Genomic DNA, 21,289 nt, shown 5'->3' with positions numbered 1-21,289 from the left:
AAATTTATATCTAGCTAGCTAAATATATTTGTATATATTTTCGAAATTTCGTAAAAGACAAGTCTATGATGGATTATCTTATTTGTCAAAATATTTCCAAAATTGTTCCAATGTATGTTTCTAAATTATCAAAAAATGGAGTCGGAAACATACAATCTTATTTATTCTCGCAGTACGAAAAAATGATATCCCGAAGAATCTCCGACTAGTAAAGTTTGAGAGTTTAATTACAAAAATTTCAAACCAAGTTTAAATTCCGTTCGGAAATTACCAACGCCGAGTCGGTGATATTTTTATCTCGTGCAAAAGGTAATTTCACCTGTAACGTTGTTTTCGCAACAAGAGGACATTCGTGAGGCAATTTCTCGATTTATCCACGATACTTGAATCACACACAAACGTACAAACTTTAACAACGTGACTATGAATATGGAAATATCGATATCGAGGAATTATAAGGCTCGATCCATCGATCCGATGGAAAATTCGAAAATTACCGTTTACAGGATAATTTAATGCGGGGATATCGCGATTTAAATCCTATTTCACGTACGAGTGGTCGGAGAATTACCATTGTCGTTTCAATTCGAATTTATGCGACTTTCGTGTCACGCGATACTCCTGTTAGGCATTGCGATCTTAATTCCATGGAATTAAGAGACACAGTTGTGGCACACGCTTGCAGTGTATGCATTCTTATATACCATTATGGTTTGCTTCTAAAACTGTTAGGCGTGGCATGTATGTGGTCTTTTTCAAAGAATTTCCACGAATTAGTAAAATTCGTTTCTACGAAATAGTTTTTAAGATTGGACTAATGTTAAGCTATCCAGATTTGAGATATTAACCGTCTGAGTAATATTTGTTACTTTATGAAATAGATCTATATAATTATATATGCGTACTGTTAGTTTATAAATATTTTAAGTTCTGTTCAATAAAAATTATCCGGAAGATAACAATGAAATAAAAAATACGTTCAAATGTATTGGGATTTCTCAACACAAAATTTTAACTGCGCGATCGCGCTGCTTGGGACTTAAATTTAAATCAAAATTTTACAACTGTCTACCAGAAAATATTTCTATTATTAATAATGGATAGAAAATATTGTTCTTATAAGTCAAAGAGAAGTTCGACCCTGAAAGAGCAAGATTAAAGTTAAATTTTAAAACGATTTCCATAATTCCATAATTTTTCGCTGATATTTTAAGACAGCGGCGAGGAAGGTGTATTCGTCCTTTCTGTGAATAATCGTCTACAACAATCATGCGGTTTACAGTTTCAAACCAAATTAACCTGGTAATTACACAATTTCCTATATGTATATACAGTATAACGTATGTAAGTCTTGTTACGATACAATACAAACGTTCTTAATTAAATAAATATAGCACATTCCACCTGTATAACACTTTAATCACAATTACAATTAAATTAATTACTAAATTACATTACAAAATTATACAAAACCCAATTTCAATTACAATTATTAATTTCATCTCTGAAAGTTAAAGTTAATGAAAGATCGCCGCAGCACATATCTTGAAATTAAAAGATTAATGAAATTAAACAAATGGGATTAAATGTTTTACTATTGATCAATACCGGATGAGTAGAAAAATTGCTATTTACAGTGATTACAAACAATAACATTGAGATGGTATTACAGGACGATAATATTGAATCAAAATTCGTTTTTCGAATAAAATTTCGTCCAGGATAGCTTTTGAAGATTAGAACCGTCAAAATAATTTTTCTCCGTATTTTCTTCCTTTATTACAATTTTTCCAATATTTTTATTGCTCTTTAAAAGCGTTAAGTAACTTCGTTACATTTTTCTGGTATTTTCATTACTTTTCACAGACTTTAAGTATCTAACAAATATTCGATTCACCGACAATTTTTGAGACCTAGTTGACCATTTCGTTCCATGGGATACAACGGTCACATTAAATTCATCGAAACGTCATTGTTTCATTGGTTTCCGCGAGTACGAAATAACACTCGACGGAAAGCGTTCTCCAGAGGACCGCGACGGTTTCCGGTACCGACGTCATAAATACACGGTGGTCCATGTTACCTGTAGCTGTATTTCTCCCATTGGCTTTTCCACCGAGGTCATCGAGATATCGATGGAAAAAAAATTTTTCACGCTATGGAAACATTATTTCACTGGTATCTACTGCGCTGTCTATTTTTTATCGACTGCACATGGTTTTACCCTTATTTTTTCTACCGTGTCTTTTCATCACATATGGTAACAGTATTACAAAATTATGTGTCCCGTAAGAGCTATAAATTTTATTTACAAAGGCCATAGATTTAAGTTAGTTGAAGAGATAAATATTTATAATTTATTAATTTTCTTCAACATATTTTGAAATTAAAGAATTTAGAAAATAATTTTAATGATTCTGTAAAAGAAATAGAATTTAAGAAAAACATTCAGTGATTGTTCCTTGAGATTTTCAAGAAAACCTGAAAATTTAAAAAATTATGAAACCTTATGCGTGTAGAGTGATCCATAATAAAACCCTATTTTTTGTTGATGTTAAACAAGTTTAAAGAAAAATAAATATGTTTTTCGATGGAACGTTTCGTTTGCTGTAAAAAAATTCTATTTTTCATTTGATTCTACAGGATATTCACAAGTGCGATATCAGATACGAGATTATATGAGAAAATAAAATTTCGAATGTGATTGTTAGATGGAGTTACAACATATTTGAAAATATTAAAATTGTTTTTCTTAATGGGGTTAGGAAACAATTTTCCTTCGATCTTTCTACTTGTAATGTTGTATTATAGCGAAAGAGTCACTATATTATATTTAACATATATTATACATATATATATTAAACATATTTCTATATTCCGAATAAATATTTATATACTCTAAATTATAATTTCTATATTCGGAACTAAAATGTGTTTGTATATATACAAAACATACACGTACATAAAAAAATATAATTAAAATTACAATTTGGAAAAATCGTAAAATTCAAAATTCCGTATTTCTTAGACAAATTCGAATGCAGCACAATGATGACTCGAAATCGTTTCTAATTTTATCATTTTCTACGATTTAAAAATGTCTTTATCACACTTTATACATATTGTATTTGATCTATAATTCCCTTAATAGCAGTGAGACTAAAGCATGATAAAAGAATAGATCGATTTTGTAAATATAATTTTAACGTTTAATATTGGAGAAGAAAATTATAATGCTTCTTAATACTGACCTGAAGATAGAATTCTTATGGCTGATTGTTAATGAAATGAATGGCGTTGAGAATCCTGAAAGGAAATAATACAAGAATGAAAAGGAACGATAATAATGATGGTAATAAGAAAAGGTCGAATATGCTGAAAGTAAAGGAACAATAGTAGAAGAAAAATTAATGAAACGCAGAGCTTAAGATCCCCTTTGAGTTTAAAAGTGAAATTTAAATACCGTAGAACTGTTATGTATACTACTACGGTGTTCTGCGCTGATCCTGAGAAGCATGTTTCCATTTTATGGCAAGCGTGACCAACTTTTGCGATCTATTTAATTCGCAATCTATTTAATGTATGTTAACAACGAACTCTCCACTGTTGTAAAAGGAACGAAATTGTTCACGTATTTCATATCTAATTAATATCATGAGAATGCTATTCTGGTTATTTCCAGTCGGAATTTCATGTTTATTTTGCAACCACGTATTTCATAAACTTTATACTTGTGAAAATTTATAGTCTATAAGATCGAATTCTAGGTAAAAGAGAAACGAGACTAAATACAGGATCATTTTCTTAAATTCCAAACATTAATACGTTCTTTGTTTTTGAGACGAAAAAAATATGAAAAAATATATCGTGGAATCTCAATGACATTTCTAATATGTAGCAATAACTTATTATAACTATTAGTTTAGCTAGTAAATTCTGGAAAAACTTTTAATGTGTGTAAATTTTATATACAATACGATCTATTTTCTCCCCTCTACTATCTAAAATTCCACTTACTGGATCCACCCATTACGAATAATACTCATACATACAATTGAAACACAGAATTTATTAGAAAGTATCACTTATTGAATGTCTAAAACGGTCGAATGGATTAAGATAGTCGTCGAACCAGTGAAAAATCTGTGCTTCAAAAAATTGCTGCACAACGAACTCGAACTTGCAAAACCGATAGTGCGAATCGTTAAGGTTTCGATGGATGTATTCGCATTCCATAGGTCGGCCACAATATCGCGTAACGCAGAAGAGAAATGAATGGCTGTGGCCGCAGACAGTTCGAATAGAAACGTTATTTTGCGGTATTATTTGATCTCGGTGATGCATGATTTACGATCGCGCTGCTTAACCAACGGATAATGGGACCGTTGCCCAAAGCGTTCGCGTAAAGAAAGAAATCGAAACGGTCGATCACATATCATCCTGGTGAACAGGCTTTCTCACGTGGTCCCTTTGTTTCTCGAATTTTTCCTGACCGCTTGCCTCGCCTGCCAGGGTGCAACCAACGTGTCCCATAATTCTTCATCTTGATCGTTCAATATAACGTCTCTATTATTAATGTCGGGTTTCTAGCGGTGCCCGAGCTCGCACTAGGCTTAGCTTGCGTTTCGTGCTATTTTATCGGGTTTACGTTTACATGACAGCTAGTTTTTTTCAGAGGAAATGCCTTCATCGTAAATGTGAATCCATGTACATACTTTTCTGTTGCTTCTATTTTCCGGTGAACAGAGAGAGTTTAAGTATTATAAATACAGTTGGATTTTTGTACTTTTTATATGTTTATTTATATTAATTAATATTCTTATCCTCCGTAAATCCTACGTAAATCGTCCCCTCCGAAAACAAAAACGATATAAGAGAGGATATAAATGCCAAAAATAAATAGAATAATTTTTCTCGCAGAGTGAAAAAGAATTCCGTTATGTAAGGATTAATTGATATAATTGCAATTTAGTGATAATTATATTCGTAAAATCAAAATAATTACAAGTACTTACGGATTTTTAAAATTTCAAGTTAAATTGATAAAATTAATAAACCAAAAAATTATAAAGAGATACGGTTTATGTTATTATGAGATTTCGGAGCTTTCGAAATAATATTCCATAAGATATTATGAAAATAATTTCTAGTAGTTGAATTACATTTTCATAATTTTGCGTCTTACAATTTTTTCCCATAAAATTAAGGCAGCAAAGGAGGCAAAGCCAAAAGCAGTCGGTTTTCGTATTTTCGCGCGCACAGCAGGACGTTTAATTCGCAGCAGAGTACCGTCCGTAAATTACGAGCGAGCTTCGTGAAACCACAAAGGCCGATATTGCCATTGTACGAGCCAGGATTTCTGCCCGCTTGCTTCATTTCTTCGCGATATTCGAATAGTCGATGACAGGCGGAATCTTTGCTCGTCCTGTCACTAGCAAACTTCCGTTTCTCCGTTCCTGATTGCTGTTCCTGAAAGGAAGTGTCTCCTACTTTGGGACAAATTACACGGAAAACAATTTAAAGAATGGCGCGTAGACGTTTGGTCGATGCGGAATAAAAAAGCGTAATTATACGGCAGCCTTGCTTCGAACGCGACACAATCAGATTTTCAAAAAAATACAAGAAAATTATCTTCGAATATAGTAACACTTACTGTCTATTAGCATTTCGTTGATGTATTTATCAGAAAGATTTTTTTAATTAAATTTATAAATTAATTTAAAGTTCGCAAGAGGAAAATATGATTAATTTATTAAAAGTTAATGCCAAAATAATATTGCAGTGAGTCAGCAAGAAATTTTATAAAACATTATACATAATACGAAATATAGTCTACGTTAGAAAAAAATTCAATAAATTCTATATTATACTGTAGAGTTGTATATAAAAGTTGTATTACATACAACTAGTTTAATAAAATTCGATATCTAAATATCTAAATACATATTCTAGTGTATTTATTATACACTAGATACAAGAACTTTTTTTTTTCATTTTCAATAAATCGGTTTTAATAAATTGGTTTCAACAAATCTTACCTTTTTATTGTTAATTAGGTTTATTGTTAATTAGTTGAAATGATGTTGATGAACGTCAATTAATTTTATAAACAATATTTATAGCTTTATAACTTTATTAGCTATTTTTTTCATCAAAGTAACGATCGAAAGTAAGTTTTAATTCTTCTTTATAGCTCAGAAAATACTAAAATTGAACATACAAAACAACGAGGTACCAAGTTAATTGATCGTGGGTGTAAAAAAAATTCAAACTCTGTAAAACAGGTAACTCGCACCTCTCAGTTTTCTAAACCCAAAGATCCAGAACCTTACCACCGAAAAACATCTCCTTTCCGAGCGCGAAACTTCTAAATTCGTACAATTAATTCTGCCTCCTCCATCCTCTTGCACCTACGTGTTTTCTACGTTACTGTTTCCACGTCTAAGCAAGGTGAATCGTTTCGCGTTTACTCGGAACAAGTTCGCAGACAACAAACTCTCCGGCGCAAAACTACAAGGTGCGCCCTGGTTAAGGATCGGTACGGTCGTTTCTGCTCACGGAGGAACGTTTGTTCGAAGGCAAACAAAAAACGTACGCCAATTCACCGGATAGACCAACGATCGAAGGGCATTAACGAACAAACCGGACGGGTTACAAAGCCGCGGTTCAATCTAGAGTTAGAAGAAAAACAGCAAGAACGAGAAAACCAGCGAACTCGACGCTGGACGACTAGGTAAAGGTTGGCGGAATCGGAGAAACCAAAGAGGAAGAAAAAGCGAAGGGAACGCAGGATGTGGACGAATAGACTAGCTCGATTCTCTAATAAAAGGAAACTTTTTCAAAAGCTTGGGGACATCGAACGAAATCGGCCTCGGTCCCGGTTTCGAATCGGAGCTCCGAGACTGGTAGAAGTTTAGTTTCGTTGCTAGCGAGTGCACTTAGTCCAGTCTCGCTTAATTACTCATTCCTGAAGTTCGCGAAACTCCCTTTAAGCGAGTTGCTTCCGATGGACGCCGGTGCTGGACAAACAGGAGAGAAAAAGAGAGAGAGAGAGAGAGCTGGCTGACACGGTCAGATGGATTCTGGCTCGATATGCAATTACGTGAAACAGAACTGCTGTTGATCCAGCAGTGCGAGCGAATCCGGCACGGTGATTCTTAATTGCTCGACCTACGATTTCATTATACCGTGAAATCTCCCGTTGGATTAATTAATGGACGATTTAAAAAGCGCCAACTTTTTCTGGCCGGTGGACATGGAAATGGTGAAAGCGCGCCGATGTATCGTTGGCCTTGGGAAGAAATGTCAGAGAACTGTCTTTCGATGGTAGACAACTTTGTATGAAATATCGTAAAAGGAATTACAAGATCTGTTAGAATTTAATCTTGGAATTAAGATTAATAATCTGTGGAAGACACAATGTTTTTGTTGAAATAATATTATGTGATATTTATTAAACAATTATTACAGTGAATATAAGTGAGTGTTGTGGAATGTAAACAGTTGACTAGTTATTTTCACACTGACTGACTTAGTGACCCTTGAAAAGGTTTTGAACCCCACTCTCTGTGCAGTAATGAGTGTGACCTGTGTAGATCACAAAGGATATAACCTAACAAACACGAAGATGGTACCCCGCTGGGGATAGCCACCCACATGTTATATTATTATACCACTAAGCTATAATATTTTACCAAATGTCCTACTGGACAAATTGTAAAATTTAAATAAATAAATAAATAAATTTAAAAAAAACCTGTGTAGATGTCTGTGTGGCGTCACATGTGCCACGGAATCTTCTAGTAGCTTCTCGACGTGCCCAATGTTTCCATCTATATCCTTACGCTCCTTTCGCCGAATTCTCGAAAGAGCATGCACGCGCTAGTGTGACATCAATCTTATCTCAACCATGAGATAGCGACCCCGAGCTTTGGACTCCTTTGGACACATCACCACCTTATCATCATAGCCTACACAGAAGCTATGACACACCTTAGTCCACATCATAGATAAAGGCTTCGACCCCCTGATCTCCGACGCATCATCGGCTACATCTAGCCCCTCGACATCCTAAAACCATACATATATAAACCGAGAATTCACCCAGGTCGGGCAGTTCTTGTTCTTCTTCTAGTTGCTGTATTCATACAACCCCTTTTCTCCGGATCGGTGTTATTTTGTAAGTGTTAACATTTATAATAAAGTTTTATAAAGGAAAATTAGTAGTTGGGTTACGACTCAGCCTTCTTACTCCAACCCAAGTACCAACTTTACGTGACACTAGCCGCCGCGGTACATCTCACGAACGCACGCTAGTGGGGATATCGCTGGGCAACGAAGGGAAGAATCCGTGCGATCAATCACCTCATCTGTATGCGATTAATATCGTTGTATTCCAACAAGATGTAATGAAAACTATTCTTGTTCATTCATGAATCTTGTAGAGTAGTGTTTATTAATATCAATGTATTACATAATAACACAAGAACTTTCGAAATTTTAACTCAACGTGTAAATGACGAGGGTGATGCACTTATGACCTTGGAGAGGAAGGTCATAGAAATGTGTTTTCATTGTGGAGAATTTTATGAAATAGACAAAGTGATGGGTGTTGTTCGACTGTGTTCGCGGGAAGACGCGTCTGCGATGTGACTCGTCAACGAGAGTCGTAAATTCTCGTCTCGATTAATATCGACATCACGAACCAGTCGATTCCCTACTTCGATTGCGACGATAGGGAAGTTTTAATAGAATCTAACACAGGGTTTTACAATTTAAATATAACTGTATATTTCATAAAGAACACCTTCGAAGACTGAATGTGCGGATGAGTGTCAAGTGTAAGTGGAACGGTGTCGTTTTTCTGTGTATCTTATGCGGAGAGCTGAGAACAAGTGAAGTATAGATGATGCATGTAGGAAGGATGAAAACTTGAGATGGGTGTGCCTAAAACATGGGACAAACGTCAATTCGTAAATTACAATCTTCGGTGAAGAAGTAACAGCAACGATCATCGCTCCTAACTGGTTGAAAAAGCAGGTAGAAAATGAGAACTGATCGCCCCCAAACTGAAGGTCACTCGAGGGTACGCTCCATACCGACATCCCGCGTGTCCCAACGCTCAATTGTTATTGTTCCGACCACTCGCGGAGAGATCGCGAGCAAGCACGCCAACGTAAATTCCCGTTACGATTAGATAATCGACGCCACGAAATGATCAATCCCCTATTTCGATTAGGATAATAGAGGTGGTTAATTGAATATTACACTGATGTAACTAGTTGTAAATGACAGTTTATTCCAACAACTTTGTGAAGATAGTTACGCTGGTGCGTATGTATAAGATAAGTGAGTGACTGATCTTCGGGTGTAAACCTGGTTGAAGGAATGTTGACTGTTTGAAGGATGGAAAATCAGTGAGGTTCGGTGATGATGCTGTGGCGGAAGAAAGCTAAGGATGGGTGTGTCTAGCGCACGGGACCATCGGATTTGTTGGTGACGATTTTGGCTAAGAGAGTGAGGGAAATAGGCTTCGTTGTTAATTGGTTATTTACTATGGTGGTGGGTGAGGAAGGATGTTAACCGCCCTTGAGGTAAAGTCGCTAGTGGGAGGCCTCATACGTGAGAAAAGGCAACTTTCCCGTGTCAACCCGTGGTGGACAATAAACTTTAGGAAACAATGCAGCGAAGGAATATCTATTCGGTCTGAAGGACTTTGACTAGGAGATTCCTGAGATTTATGGAGGGTACTTGAAACTATTGAGGGTACGCAGTAAGGATTCGAAGACATCTGGCTGCCATCTTGCCCGCGGTGTGTGGCCTGGTGTAGGTAAAGTGTTGCCCGACGCAACAGTTATCGTTAATAAAATCAAATAATATAGTAGGAATAAGAGACTCGACGTATGGTAGAAATAAGGGAAACACTAAACCTTATGGCAGGCAGATGAAATCATTGGTAATACAGACTAATTTTCAACACGGCAGTGACGGCTCCTTGGGGATTATTTCTGGTCCGAGTGAATTTGTTAAGGAAAGCGTGGGCGGAGAAATTAAACTGGAAAAAGGTATACGGCATCTTTAGAAAATTAGAAACGGCTATTCTCGAAAGGTTGTTGTGGATGAAGAAATGGACGAGTGTGTAATGACTGGGTTGCGATACGGAACAAGTGTCACAGAAATTATTCTTTTCGATCTATATATCGCATCTATTGATGTATATTAGTTTTTATATTCAGAATAGAGTTTAATAATGTTTCTATAGTACATAAATATACTACGTATTTGAATAATGCAAAGATAACTTATTAAGTTTTGGAAAGAGACGATACAATAACTTTATGTTTACTCAATGAAAGTTAATTATAATTCCACTTGAAACTCAATCAAAAAATTAATTAAGCTCTGTATGAAACAATATTCAAATATTTAAACTGTTCTTAACCGAACTCCCATCTTAACAGACTGGCACGCTAAGTTTTACCTCATTCACCACTTAGTAAAATAGTAATAAAACACCAAATTATATTAAGTACACTGTAAGATAAAGGGATTGAAGCGGTTAAAATTCTTTCCTTAGGACTTAGACAGGAGTTCAAACAAGAAATTTCAAATTAGTCAAGTGTGAAACTTTTAATCGAAAACAAAACCGTGATCAAAGAACTATTCCAGTGCAATTTATCGCGATAAATGTCCTCGTCTGAGTTACCGTTGAGATCGAGGGCATCAAGGATCTTGTCGAACTATTAAATCGGATCTGTGAAACTTTAAATTGTGTCAGACCATCTTAGCAAAGTGTCTCCTAACACGATTCGTCGCTGCTGCTCGTCAGATCTTGTTTCTGGTTTAATTAAAGGTCATAAAATGATAAGCTGGATAATCTATTGACATGGAGAAGCAACCGATTGGTAATTGCAGTCAAATCGATCGAGCCCTCCAATGAGGATGATTTACTATGAGTGCCGTGAGAAAGAACGTGGGTAGCTTACGCTTGCAATTAGTTACATTTATACGTAAACTTTTTTTTGGATCGATTTGGCTGGAGCTTAAGCATCAGTGTCTTATAATGAAAAATGAGAAAATAGTTTCGTTACAGCCTCATATACAATAATTCGCAAAGTGTTCTTATATTTATCGTAAAAACCGAGAATATTCGAACACAGCATACAAACATCTTCATGAATTTTTTTATGAATACATGTGTAAATTCTATAGAATTTAGAACATCAACCGATGGTTTGACTTTCCCTGTGTTTACTGGGAGTCGGTCGAACAATATAAATAGAGAAGGACGGGGACTTAGGATAGAGAATAAAACAGGATTTCAAGAAGCGAAGATTGAACAAAGAAAAAGAAAAGCAAGTTGAAAGCTAGAAGGAGAAAGAGAAGAAAAATTAGAAGCGAAGAGTTTTGAGGAGATAAGGAAGAGGACTTAGAAAATCGATTCTTGAGTTTTCACGAATCGATCGCCTGGTTTCCAAAATATTACACCATTACATATGTATATCTACTTAAACTTTCAAACCAATCTAAAAATGTACGTGTCACATAAAAATATGATATAGATAAATACTGTAGATTTAAAACATAATGTGATTTTGTACTACATTTATCTGAGTTGTACATCACTTCTGCAACTTTTATGTAATTTTTAACGTTATTAACTCAGAAGGAAGGAATATCGCAATATCTCAAATAATAAGACAAACAAGCTAAAAACAGTCTTCTTTTATCGTATAAATGAGGAATATAGTAGGAAAGAAATATCGATTTCTCTCTTGACGTAAGAGAAAACATCTTTTAGAACTGAATGCACAGTGAGCTTTACCGAGATATTTTATTATTAGCTAAGTTTGAGCATAAGACACCACGTATCTGTTGTGGTTTAGAAAATCCCACGAGGAAGGCATATAACGTATACTTGCTGTACTTGCACTTCAGTTCAACACTAAACCTACCACTGCTGATCAAATTGACCGTTTTCAAATTTCTACACAAATTTAACCATATTTAAACGTTATCATATCGCTTCATAATTTACGACTTTTCATAAAACATGCATACAATTATTATATTTTTAATAGTTGTAATATAATACTTTTCGGTATTTATTTCTAGTTTGCTTTTTTCTTTTGTAAGAAAAAATTGTATTCTGTCCTACCTACCGCGGGCGGTCAATTTGACCGGTCGATCAAATATTTTATTTACTTTTAAAATAAATGCAATCAGTACAAAGAAAAGGCTATCTCTAGATCAGATTACAAACAAAGTCAGTAATAGCAAATAATAACAACTGTTACGCCAATAATCTAATTATAAACCATAATCCATTCCTCGATCAAAATGGCCACCAGGTGTCAAAACATATTAACTCAGGCCCATAATAATCCTAAGGAGCCGCCACAAAATTCAGCATTTTTTACGGTCAATTGTTACAAACATTTTAAAAGTCGAAAAGTTTCTTAGGGTTATTGCTCATTCCGATAAAACACGGGTCTTTCCCACGTTCAACGGTCAATTCCACCCTCGAGCAACCGTTGATGGAGAACGACCAGCACCCATAAATATTTTCGTATAAATATCGCCGTCACAAACCATATTATTACTTGCTATAGTCCTTTCGACCAGAATACATCTCAGTTTGTTAATCAATCAGTCGACATCTAAACTTGTTTTTTCTAAAACTCAGGCAGAAAGCATCGCAGAGCGTTTTGTGTAAAGTTGTTGTAAAAGAAAAAATAAAGCATATATAATTTGACAATAATTTTGCATTCCGTACATGGTATTATTCTGTGATAAATATTTACCTTGGAACTATCAAGACTTTTCAAAAAATACATTATTAAGAAGAATAACGGACATAGAAGAAGACTGTTCAGTGCGCGATGAACAAGAAACTACAGCAACAGAAAGCAGCATGGAAACACATGAAAAGCTATTTACAACCGAATCATAGTTGAATATTATAAATAAGCGTTCACGTCCAGGGCAAAAAGGAAAGAAATTATAGTCGACAGCAGAGAGTGAGATTGATGTAGAGTACCAAAGTATCAAAACTAGACCCGATGGGACAGTTTGGAGAGAAATAGATGCAAATCCCAAACCTGGCAGGATATCAGCCCATAATATTTTCAGGGATATGCTAAACGGCATATAATGAAAGCACAAGTAAAGACGGCATTTTATCTTATCATTGATCACCGTATAAGGAATATAATAAAATGTACGGAAGAAGAAGCATTTAGAGTATTGGGGACTAGATGGGAGCTAGATACAACAAAACTAAATGCATTTATTGATCTGCTATATGGCTGCGGTGCATATCAGGCAAAGAATTTAGATGTCTCATATTTTTGGAATAAAATTTGGGGACCTATATTTTTTTCAAAAACAATGGCAGGAATGACTGCTGAAATTACGAGGATTATGCGATTTGATAAGAAGAGAGAAGGAAGCCAATATTTACGAACCAATAAATTTGCAATGGTATCTACAGTATGAGACTGATTTATAGAGAATTCACAAAATTGTTATGAACCTGGTACATGCATTATTGATGTATAAAGAATCGCGAGGAAAAACCATGCAATAAAACTATCAACAAGCTCAGATTCATTACCACAAAAAGCTTGTCAAGTAAAATATTATAAAGGTTACAAAACTATGAAAATCTGTCCAAGATGCGGGAAATATGAATGCAACAAATGTACATTTGATAATAAGATAATTTGTAAAAAGTGCAGTGAAGATGAATAAGCTATATCTCTATGTAAATAAAAGTGTAATTTTATTTAAGTCTATAATTGAAGTTAAACAAAAGTAAATTTGGACGAAATTTTCTGAAAATTCATCATTTTACATACATTCAGTTATAAATTGACCATTATCTAAGTTAAATCATAAAAACTATTACTTTTTTAATCACCGATCATTTTAACTGGATATGGTAGAAATAGGTGTACACGAAATATCGGTGGGTTTAGTTTTTTTTTAAATTTATTTATTTACATTTTACAATTTATCCAGTAGGACATTTGGTAAAATATTATAGCTTGGTGATATAGTAATATAACACGTGGATGGCTACCCCCAGTGGGATACCATCTTCGAATTTGATTGATTTATTTCTTTAATCATCTCAGATAATACGTGTTTGTTAGGTTATGTCCTTTGTGAGATCTGTTGAGTGTTTCCTTTTTAATCTTCTTTTTATGGGTGGGTTTAGTGTTAGTGATGAAAAGAACTAAAGGGAATTTTGCGAAGTCTAAAGTGGACTGTGAATATTGTTGGTAATTTTTGGCTTCAAATCGCTTTCCAAACATTGCTCTGGATAACAATTTTTCCAAGGCACAATATAAGTGATAATGGCCACGGAATAGTATCGTGTAGCATATATACATAGTAGATACATAAATACAGTAGAAGTATATAGAACTATATATGTATTAGGTTGTCCGAAAAGTTTCTTTCGTTTCATAAGGTGATTTCTGCTATTATATTCGTGCATTCTATTTCCATTATTATATTCGTGCATAATTCGATAATATAAAACAAAAAACATTGTGCATCTATTATTATTGTAATATCGTGGAAGGAAGGACCTGTGGTGGCACTCGATAGTAAATACCACCACTTGACACTAACTAGTGTCGGGCGACGGCAGCTTAATCTTCAGTTGCCTATTTCTTAACAACGCATATTAAAAAAACCCTCTGACAACAGGCTACATCCCCCCAGAAGCTTTCCTATACCTAGACGAAAAAAACTACCTCCAGGACCAAAACAATATTCCAATAATTTATCACATAAAAAGAAAAATAGGGATCAAAACCATACTCTACGAAGAAAACATAAATGGACAGACCGCAGACACCAGATGGAGATACAACATGGAAAACCATTAAACCGACAGAACTCAATTCTGACACCGCATAACACAGGTGTAAACTGTAAATATTGTAAATTTTGTAAATAAACCTATTTGACATCCCCCTCCCCCGCCCCTCCCTCTCATCCCACCCCTCCCTCTCATCCCGCCCCTCCCCCGCCCCTCCCCAAAATTACACAGCGCCCAAAAAGCAGACTACCGAAGCATCCTGTTTTGCGACCAAGTTTTCAGGACAGAAAAAAATAAAAAGATTCATAAAAAAGCTCCGCTCCCCAGCGGCTCAAACCCAAAAATTGTATTATACACGAAAAATGTAAAGCGCCGACACATAATACAGCATGGCTACATCGTACCGCCGCGTATCGGTACCTTTGCCTAACATATCATTACAGAAATTCACCGTTTATTGTGAATATGTACTTCAAACTGTATCTTGGACTAAATAAACAATAAACAAAAAAAAAAAAGTGTCGGGCGATGGCATCGCAGTGGTTAGCGCCTTAGATTGGGAACGTTTCGGGGCCCGGGTTCGAATCCCGGCAACTGGAGTCCGATTTTTCTTCCACGATACAAAAATAAAAGAGAAGCGGCCGTACCCAGCAGCGACATCTACAAGCGCTAAGCGCAGCCTAAATTTCCACTATATTACATTATTATATATATACATATATATATGTATATACTTCAATACTTAATTTATTGAATAAAAATATTTTATATCGAGTAAAGTAGTATTGAAATCAGTGAAAGAGAACATGATTAAGTAATGGAGCTGTTTATATATAATTAGCTGTTTCGCTAAATTACGAGATAATGAAGGGATAGCTTACATAAGTGATTATGTTTAATGACCTGCTAATGATTATTTTCTTTCTTTATTCTTAAATAAGTTATATAAGCTAGCAAACTCTTTCTTTACGAATAAATTTTATGTGTACTTCATTCACAAAATACAACTTTTCTCGAAATCGCCATTTTTAGAATAAAAGTCTTGGAGAAAATTTACCGAATAACACACAAAGCCCAATTTTTTAAATCGTGCAATCTCTTATAAACTAAACATTATACATTGTTGAATTTTTCTAAACTCAAATGTATTTATTATATCAAAGGCATTCAACTGTAAATGTTCTTGAAATTAATTACTACAATTCCGACGATGATACAATTTCTTTCCAAAATATAATCGCAACAGAAAAAACTAAAGTAAACAGAATTAGAACTCTGAACCGAGAAAAACGCTTACATTAACCTACATACAAACTTATCCCAAATTTCCCCACGTACTTACTAATTACCCCAACGCTTCCAAAAGCTAATCTGATTAAACAAAAAAGTAAAATAGAGTGGACAATTTTACGCAACTTATACGAAACATTCTAAATTGCAAAGATATGACCCCAAAGTCTTGAAAATCTTTCTTTCTAAAATTTAAACTTTTGTATCCTGAAAGTTTCGCTGTATACTTTAAAGCGGCAATTTCATTAGTGTAGTATCATGAATCAAGTACCTACGTAGAATGACATCAAATATTTTTAACGATATCTATAAGAAGATACTGTGTAGAGTTTCATAATGTATTAAAGTAGATAGAAATATAGTAGATATTTCCGTAGAATTTCGTATACATATGTATACATTTATGCTACGATAATAAAAACTATTTATACAGAGTGTCCCAGATATTTTCCGCAAGAAGAAAAATAAAAAAAACTGTCATATAAACATAAACTTATAAATACTTTATTATTGTAAATGCTTTATGAAAAATGTATAACTTTAGATTGCTGATTCTATAATAAAGATAATAGTAAAACATAATAATCGAGATAAGTTTCTGATGTTGGAATTGACATTCGCCGTGCATTTGGAACTCCTAAAACGGCTCAATTTGTTTACCATACTGACGACTGATTATATTACCATTTACAGACACGGAGAATCCGAAAGTTTCGACGTGCCCGACGTCCTTTGAAGTGCGGCTAAGCCCCAGCGAGCGAAATCGCTTAATATTCTGGCAGGAGCCAACATTCACCGACAACGTCGCCGTCGAGCGGGTCTACAAAACGAGGGTGAGCAAACGACGTCGAATTCGGCCGGGTAATCCGCGCTGTCTCCGTTTCCGACCGCTGCACCCGCCCCCTCTGGACAGTCGGAAATTTCTGCTCGCGTTTGATCTTGAGAAGATGACGCCTCGCGACGACCCCTTCCTTTATATCCGATTTTATTTCTTCCTTTATTTCCGCGTGGAAAACGCCCCTTTTTACCCCCTTTTCGCATTCCTCGCCGCGAGGGGATAAGGTTCCCATCCTCCTTCCTCCTTCTTTCTTTCTTCTTCTTCGTTCCTTTTCTTTCTACCAGACACTTCTTCTCCTGCGAACAGTTTATTAAAACTTCTTCCCTTAACGATCAAACTTACCAATCTCGCGGTTATCTGCGGTCTCGTCATTAATTACCTCGCTGTGTCTCGAAGACGCGGACCCGGTAAAAAGAGGAAGAATAGTGGAAATTCTTGGGTGATCAACTTTTTTCTACTCTCCTTTTCGTTCTTTTCCTTTTATCTATCTTTCTTCTTCATTTGTTTACTCGTTTATCTAATTCTTCTTTTTTATTCCATCACAAAGTGTTCCATTCTGTTTTATTTAGCTTATCATTCGAAATCGTTCGTTAGATAAAATTCTTGGTTCTTTATAAAATTTTAATTTTTACTTCTTGTCGAATCTACGCATGAAAGATAGCGTAATAATTTACTATTTTCGCTACAAGTAACCACGCGCTGGTACGGTGAAACTGAAATTAATGCCAGCGCTATTTCTTATGGCAAGTTATAAGCTTCGATAATTACCATTTAATTTTACTACAAAAATTTAAAGCGCAAAATAAGAGATGACATTATTTATAGAATGACCTATAAAAAGCAATCATTAATGATATTTGTGACTTCCTGTTTCATTCTTATGTGAAAGATTTGTTTGACGCAATAAAACTTGTTTTCTCGATAGAAACAAAAGCCAGATTGAGACATAAAAGTTTCGAGGATCGAACGGCGCTTAACTTTTCCTTATTTCCTTTTCTTTTTCTTCTTCTCCCCCTTCTTTCCTTTCTCTTTCTCTTCTTTTTTAATTTCTGTTTGTCTATCTGTTTGTCTCTTCTATTTTTCTGTTGAACTTGTACTTTGGCGGGAGTTGTACACTTTACTTTGGTGAATCGAGTGGATAGTGAAGTTAGGACAGAAAGTTTGAGGTCAATGATAATTAGCTACGGTTGGATTTCGAACACTCGTCAAGCAGGCGAACGACATCGCGACCGTTGCGTTATAACGCGATAACGTGTTCGCGAATTGGCTGGACGGGCGATAATTGACCCAGCCGTAATTGGAGGGCTTCCTCCTACGCGGCTAATAAACGCGACGCGACGTTCCGGTGTGCACCGACAAATTGCTAAGTTGCGTCGATTAAAGTGGGCTTCGAGTAAAAAGAAAGGGTACTAGGATAGGGATTAAAAAAGGGAATATTGGCGAAGAGAGAAAAGTGCGTGTAACGAGAGTAACGAGGAAGACACGCAAAAAGGTAGAAAATAATGGCAAATGAAGATACCTATGGGGTTTTAAAGTGTTAAATTTCAGTCGATTTTATTGATATTAGACTGAAAATGTTTACGTATTTCTGGGAAATTTGACTTTTGCTTTGCAAACGTAGGCGTTTCGTCGTCGGATTAGTTGGAATATAATACTACGCCTTATGTGGTTTGTTATATACTAATTATTATATGAGGACAACATGAGAAAAACATTCATAATAAACCCATTTTTAATTCACGAACTTTCATGTAACTTGGTGACTACAAGAAAGTTTTAATCCTATCAGGAACAACTTGATAGATTTGAAGATATAATCCTTTCGAAAATAGACGATAAATCCATACGATGATAGAAAACGATAGGAAAGAAACAAATTATATTAATATAATTGTCATGTTAATTGATTAATGTTGACAATATTTTTACGTATTCAAGAGGGTTACAAAGTCAAATATAAAGATAGATGGGTTAAGAAATTCTTATTTTCCAAATTCTTAAACTTTTCTAAAAATCCATTCAGCTGCCAACAAATTTTTAACATTACAATCTTCAGCATTTTCTAAAATACCAATTCACTACGCAAAGAAATGGAAATAAATAAAAATATCAGTCAAAACAAACATGAGAAACGAAAAGAACAGAAGAGAAGGATCGAATGAATGGAAGAACCGGGTGGAGGGCACGAGTTAATCGACGCAACGCGATTCAATCGTCGAAAGGGGGTGGGTATCGTCTGAGAATTCATTGAGGATTCTATCGAACATTGGCCGTGGTGTCTGGGAATGCGGAGTTATCGAACGATAAACGAAACTCGTCGCACGTCTGCCGCTTTAGATAATAATTCGAAGTGCTCACGGTATCACGGCGGCCGTTCTGTATTTCAATCCCCAAAGCGGGGCGAGTTTCAACACGCGAGGGCGGTTGCTATCGAAAGTTAACTCGCGTATATTCCCACGCAGGAACCCGGACAACTGATGTACCCCGGCATTCACAACGTGCGCTACATCGCTTCCGATGCAGCCGGAAATCGAGCCGAATGCCATTTCTCGATACACGTACGAGGTAAATTTATGTAATGTGAGAGAACGACGCGCCCGGTTGAGCAATCGATGATATCGAACTACGACGACCTCCGCCGAATATTTTCGCCTGGTAAATTGGAGGGTGGACAGAGAACGTCCTGTTAGCTGGACGCGATGATTGCCTGTTATATACGATCACTGCGCTGAGCGGAGGATCCTGGTTTATGGTTTGTTAGGAGGCTGAACGAAGATTCGCTCGCATGCGCGTTTGCAGGGCAAGTTGTTCCTATTAGCAGATAACATGCGGATGTTCATGCATTTAAAGGGATTTTAAAAGTGTAAAAATGTTCAAAATTTATATTTACAATGTTCATGCAAATATAAAAAATAAGAAACATATGAGAAATGGTATATAATTATATTTGATAATAATATATAAAAAATAATCTGTATAAATTATATATAAATTATATAAATTTCTATTCAGGTTCCATTTCTTTAAATATGAATTTGTACAAATATCCGCAACCTAATTATCTCTTTAAAGCAGTGATCGTTTTAGAATTTTAGATCTGATAAATCCTTTGACAGTTTTTATGAAAAATGGAATTTCTTATTCCAAGACTAACAGAATTTAATGTAAAATAATGATAAGAGAAATTTACGTGAATGACTGGAAAAAAAATAATTCAGTTGAGATAGATTCGAACACCATTTTTAAGAAAAAGACAGTACTTTTAGGATTTTTATTTCCCATGAATTATAAATCTATATCATCTTTTAAGACAATAATTACAAGTACTAATCAGGATAATCTTTCCATTGGCTTTAAAAAAACATGAAGACTGTTAGAACGTAAGTACCAAAGTGTAACTTTAGTAATAAAATAATAATTAGTAGAAACAGAAAAGTAATCACTAAGGTGTAACTTCAGACATGAAATAGTAATTGTTAGAAACGTAGAAATACCTGTAAAAGTTATACGTTTCTTGGTCGAAGCCCTCTTTCCACACAATTTATCAGATAAGATCTATCTTAATCGACTTCACCTAATTACATCGGTTTAATGGATTCAATGAAGGCGATTCTCATAAAATTTCCGTGTAGACCAATCGCCTAATCGAGGAATCGCCATGATAAGAAAAAGAATTATACTTTCGTCGGAGGCTCGGGGAAATTTCATCGTCGATAACATCGATTGCGCACGATAGAAGACGATTAATCGAACTTATCTGGTGTCCCGTACATTTTCAGAATCCGAGCATCGTCGAGATTCCGAGGTGAGCTAAAAAGGGATCGTTTGCCAAGTTTTCGTACGAGCGGAATAGTTTTCTGATACGATGAAATGGCTAGTCCCTTCTTTCATCAGAAACATAACTTTATTTTTTTCATTTCGTAGCACTTTCAGCAATCCTCATTTTCTTTAGCTTTAGTGCTCTGAAAGTTTCACTGCTGCATGTTGTCGCTCGTTATTTGGTAACATTACAATTATAATTCCTTAATTTAATTATTTAATTTTTTTTATTGACAGTTATAAAGAATAACTTAGAGAATCGTTTAATTTTATTTATTATTTATTTTTTGAAAATATTTTGTTTATTTTCGTTCTTTAGCGACTGTCAAAAGTGTAAAGTTACAAGCGTGTATTTATTGAAAGTTTGATACTGAAAACGTTGTATATATATACAAGTATAAACAAATTCCGTGAACATAGGTGTGAACATTAATCCCGAAAAAGAATAATTCTAAAAAAGTGTTTGTTTTACCTCATTTTGAGTAATAAAAAACTACAGACAAACGTGG

At 35.0% G+C, this 21,289-nt stretch overlaps 1 protein-coding gene across 1 annotated transcript in view; it reads left to right on the top strand.

The window, feature by feature from the left end:
* LOC117163923 (uncharacterized) overlaps window positions 1-21,289 on the top strand; it is a 74,898-nt gene that overhangs the window by 18,099 nt on the left and 35,510 nt on the right. Inside the window, exons 10-12 of the mRNA XM_033346659.2 lie at window positions 16,817-16,956; window positions 19,424-19,526; window positions 20,741-20,766. Of these exons, the coding sequence (XP_033202550.2) occupies window positions 16,817-16,956; window positions 19,424-19,526; window positions 20,741-20,766 (269 nt within the window). The remainder of the gene's footprint in view (window positions 1-16,816; window positions 16,957-19,423; window positions 19,527-20,740; window positions 20,767-21,289) is intronic.

This window comes from Bombus vancouverensis, chromosome 2, assembly GCF_051014615.1.
Source record: "Bombus vancouverensis nearcticus chromosome 2, iyBomVanc1_principal, whole genome shotgun sequence".
Taxonomy (NCBI): Eukaryota; Metazoa; Arthropoda; class Insecta; order Hymenoptera; family Apidae; genus Bombus; species Bombus vancouverensis.
Note: the sequence above shows the minus strand (reverse complement) of the source record. Positions and strands in the feature narration are given on the sequence as shown.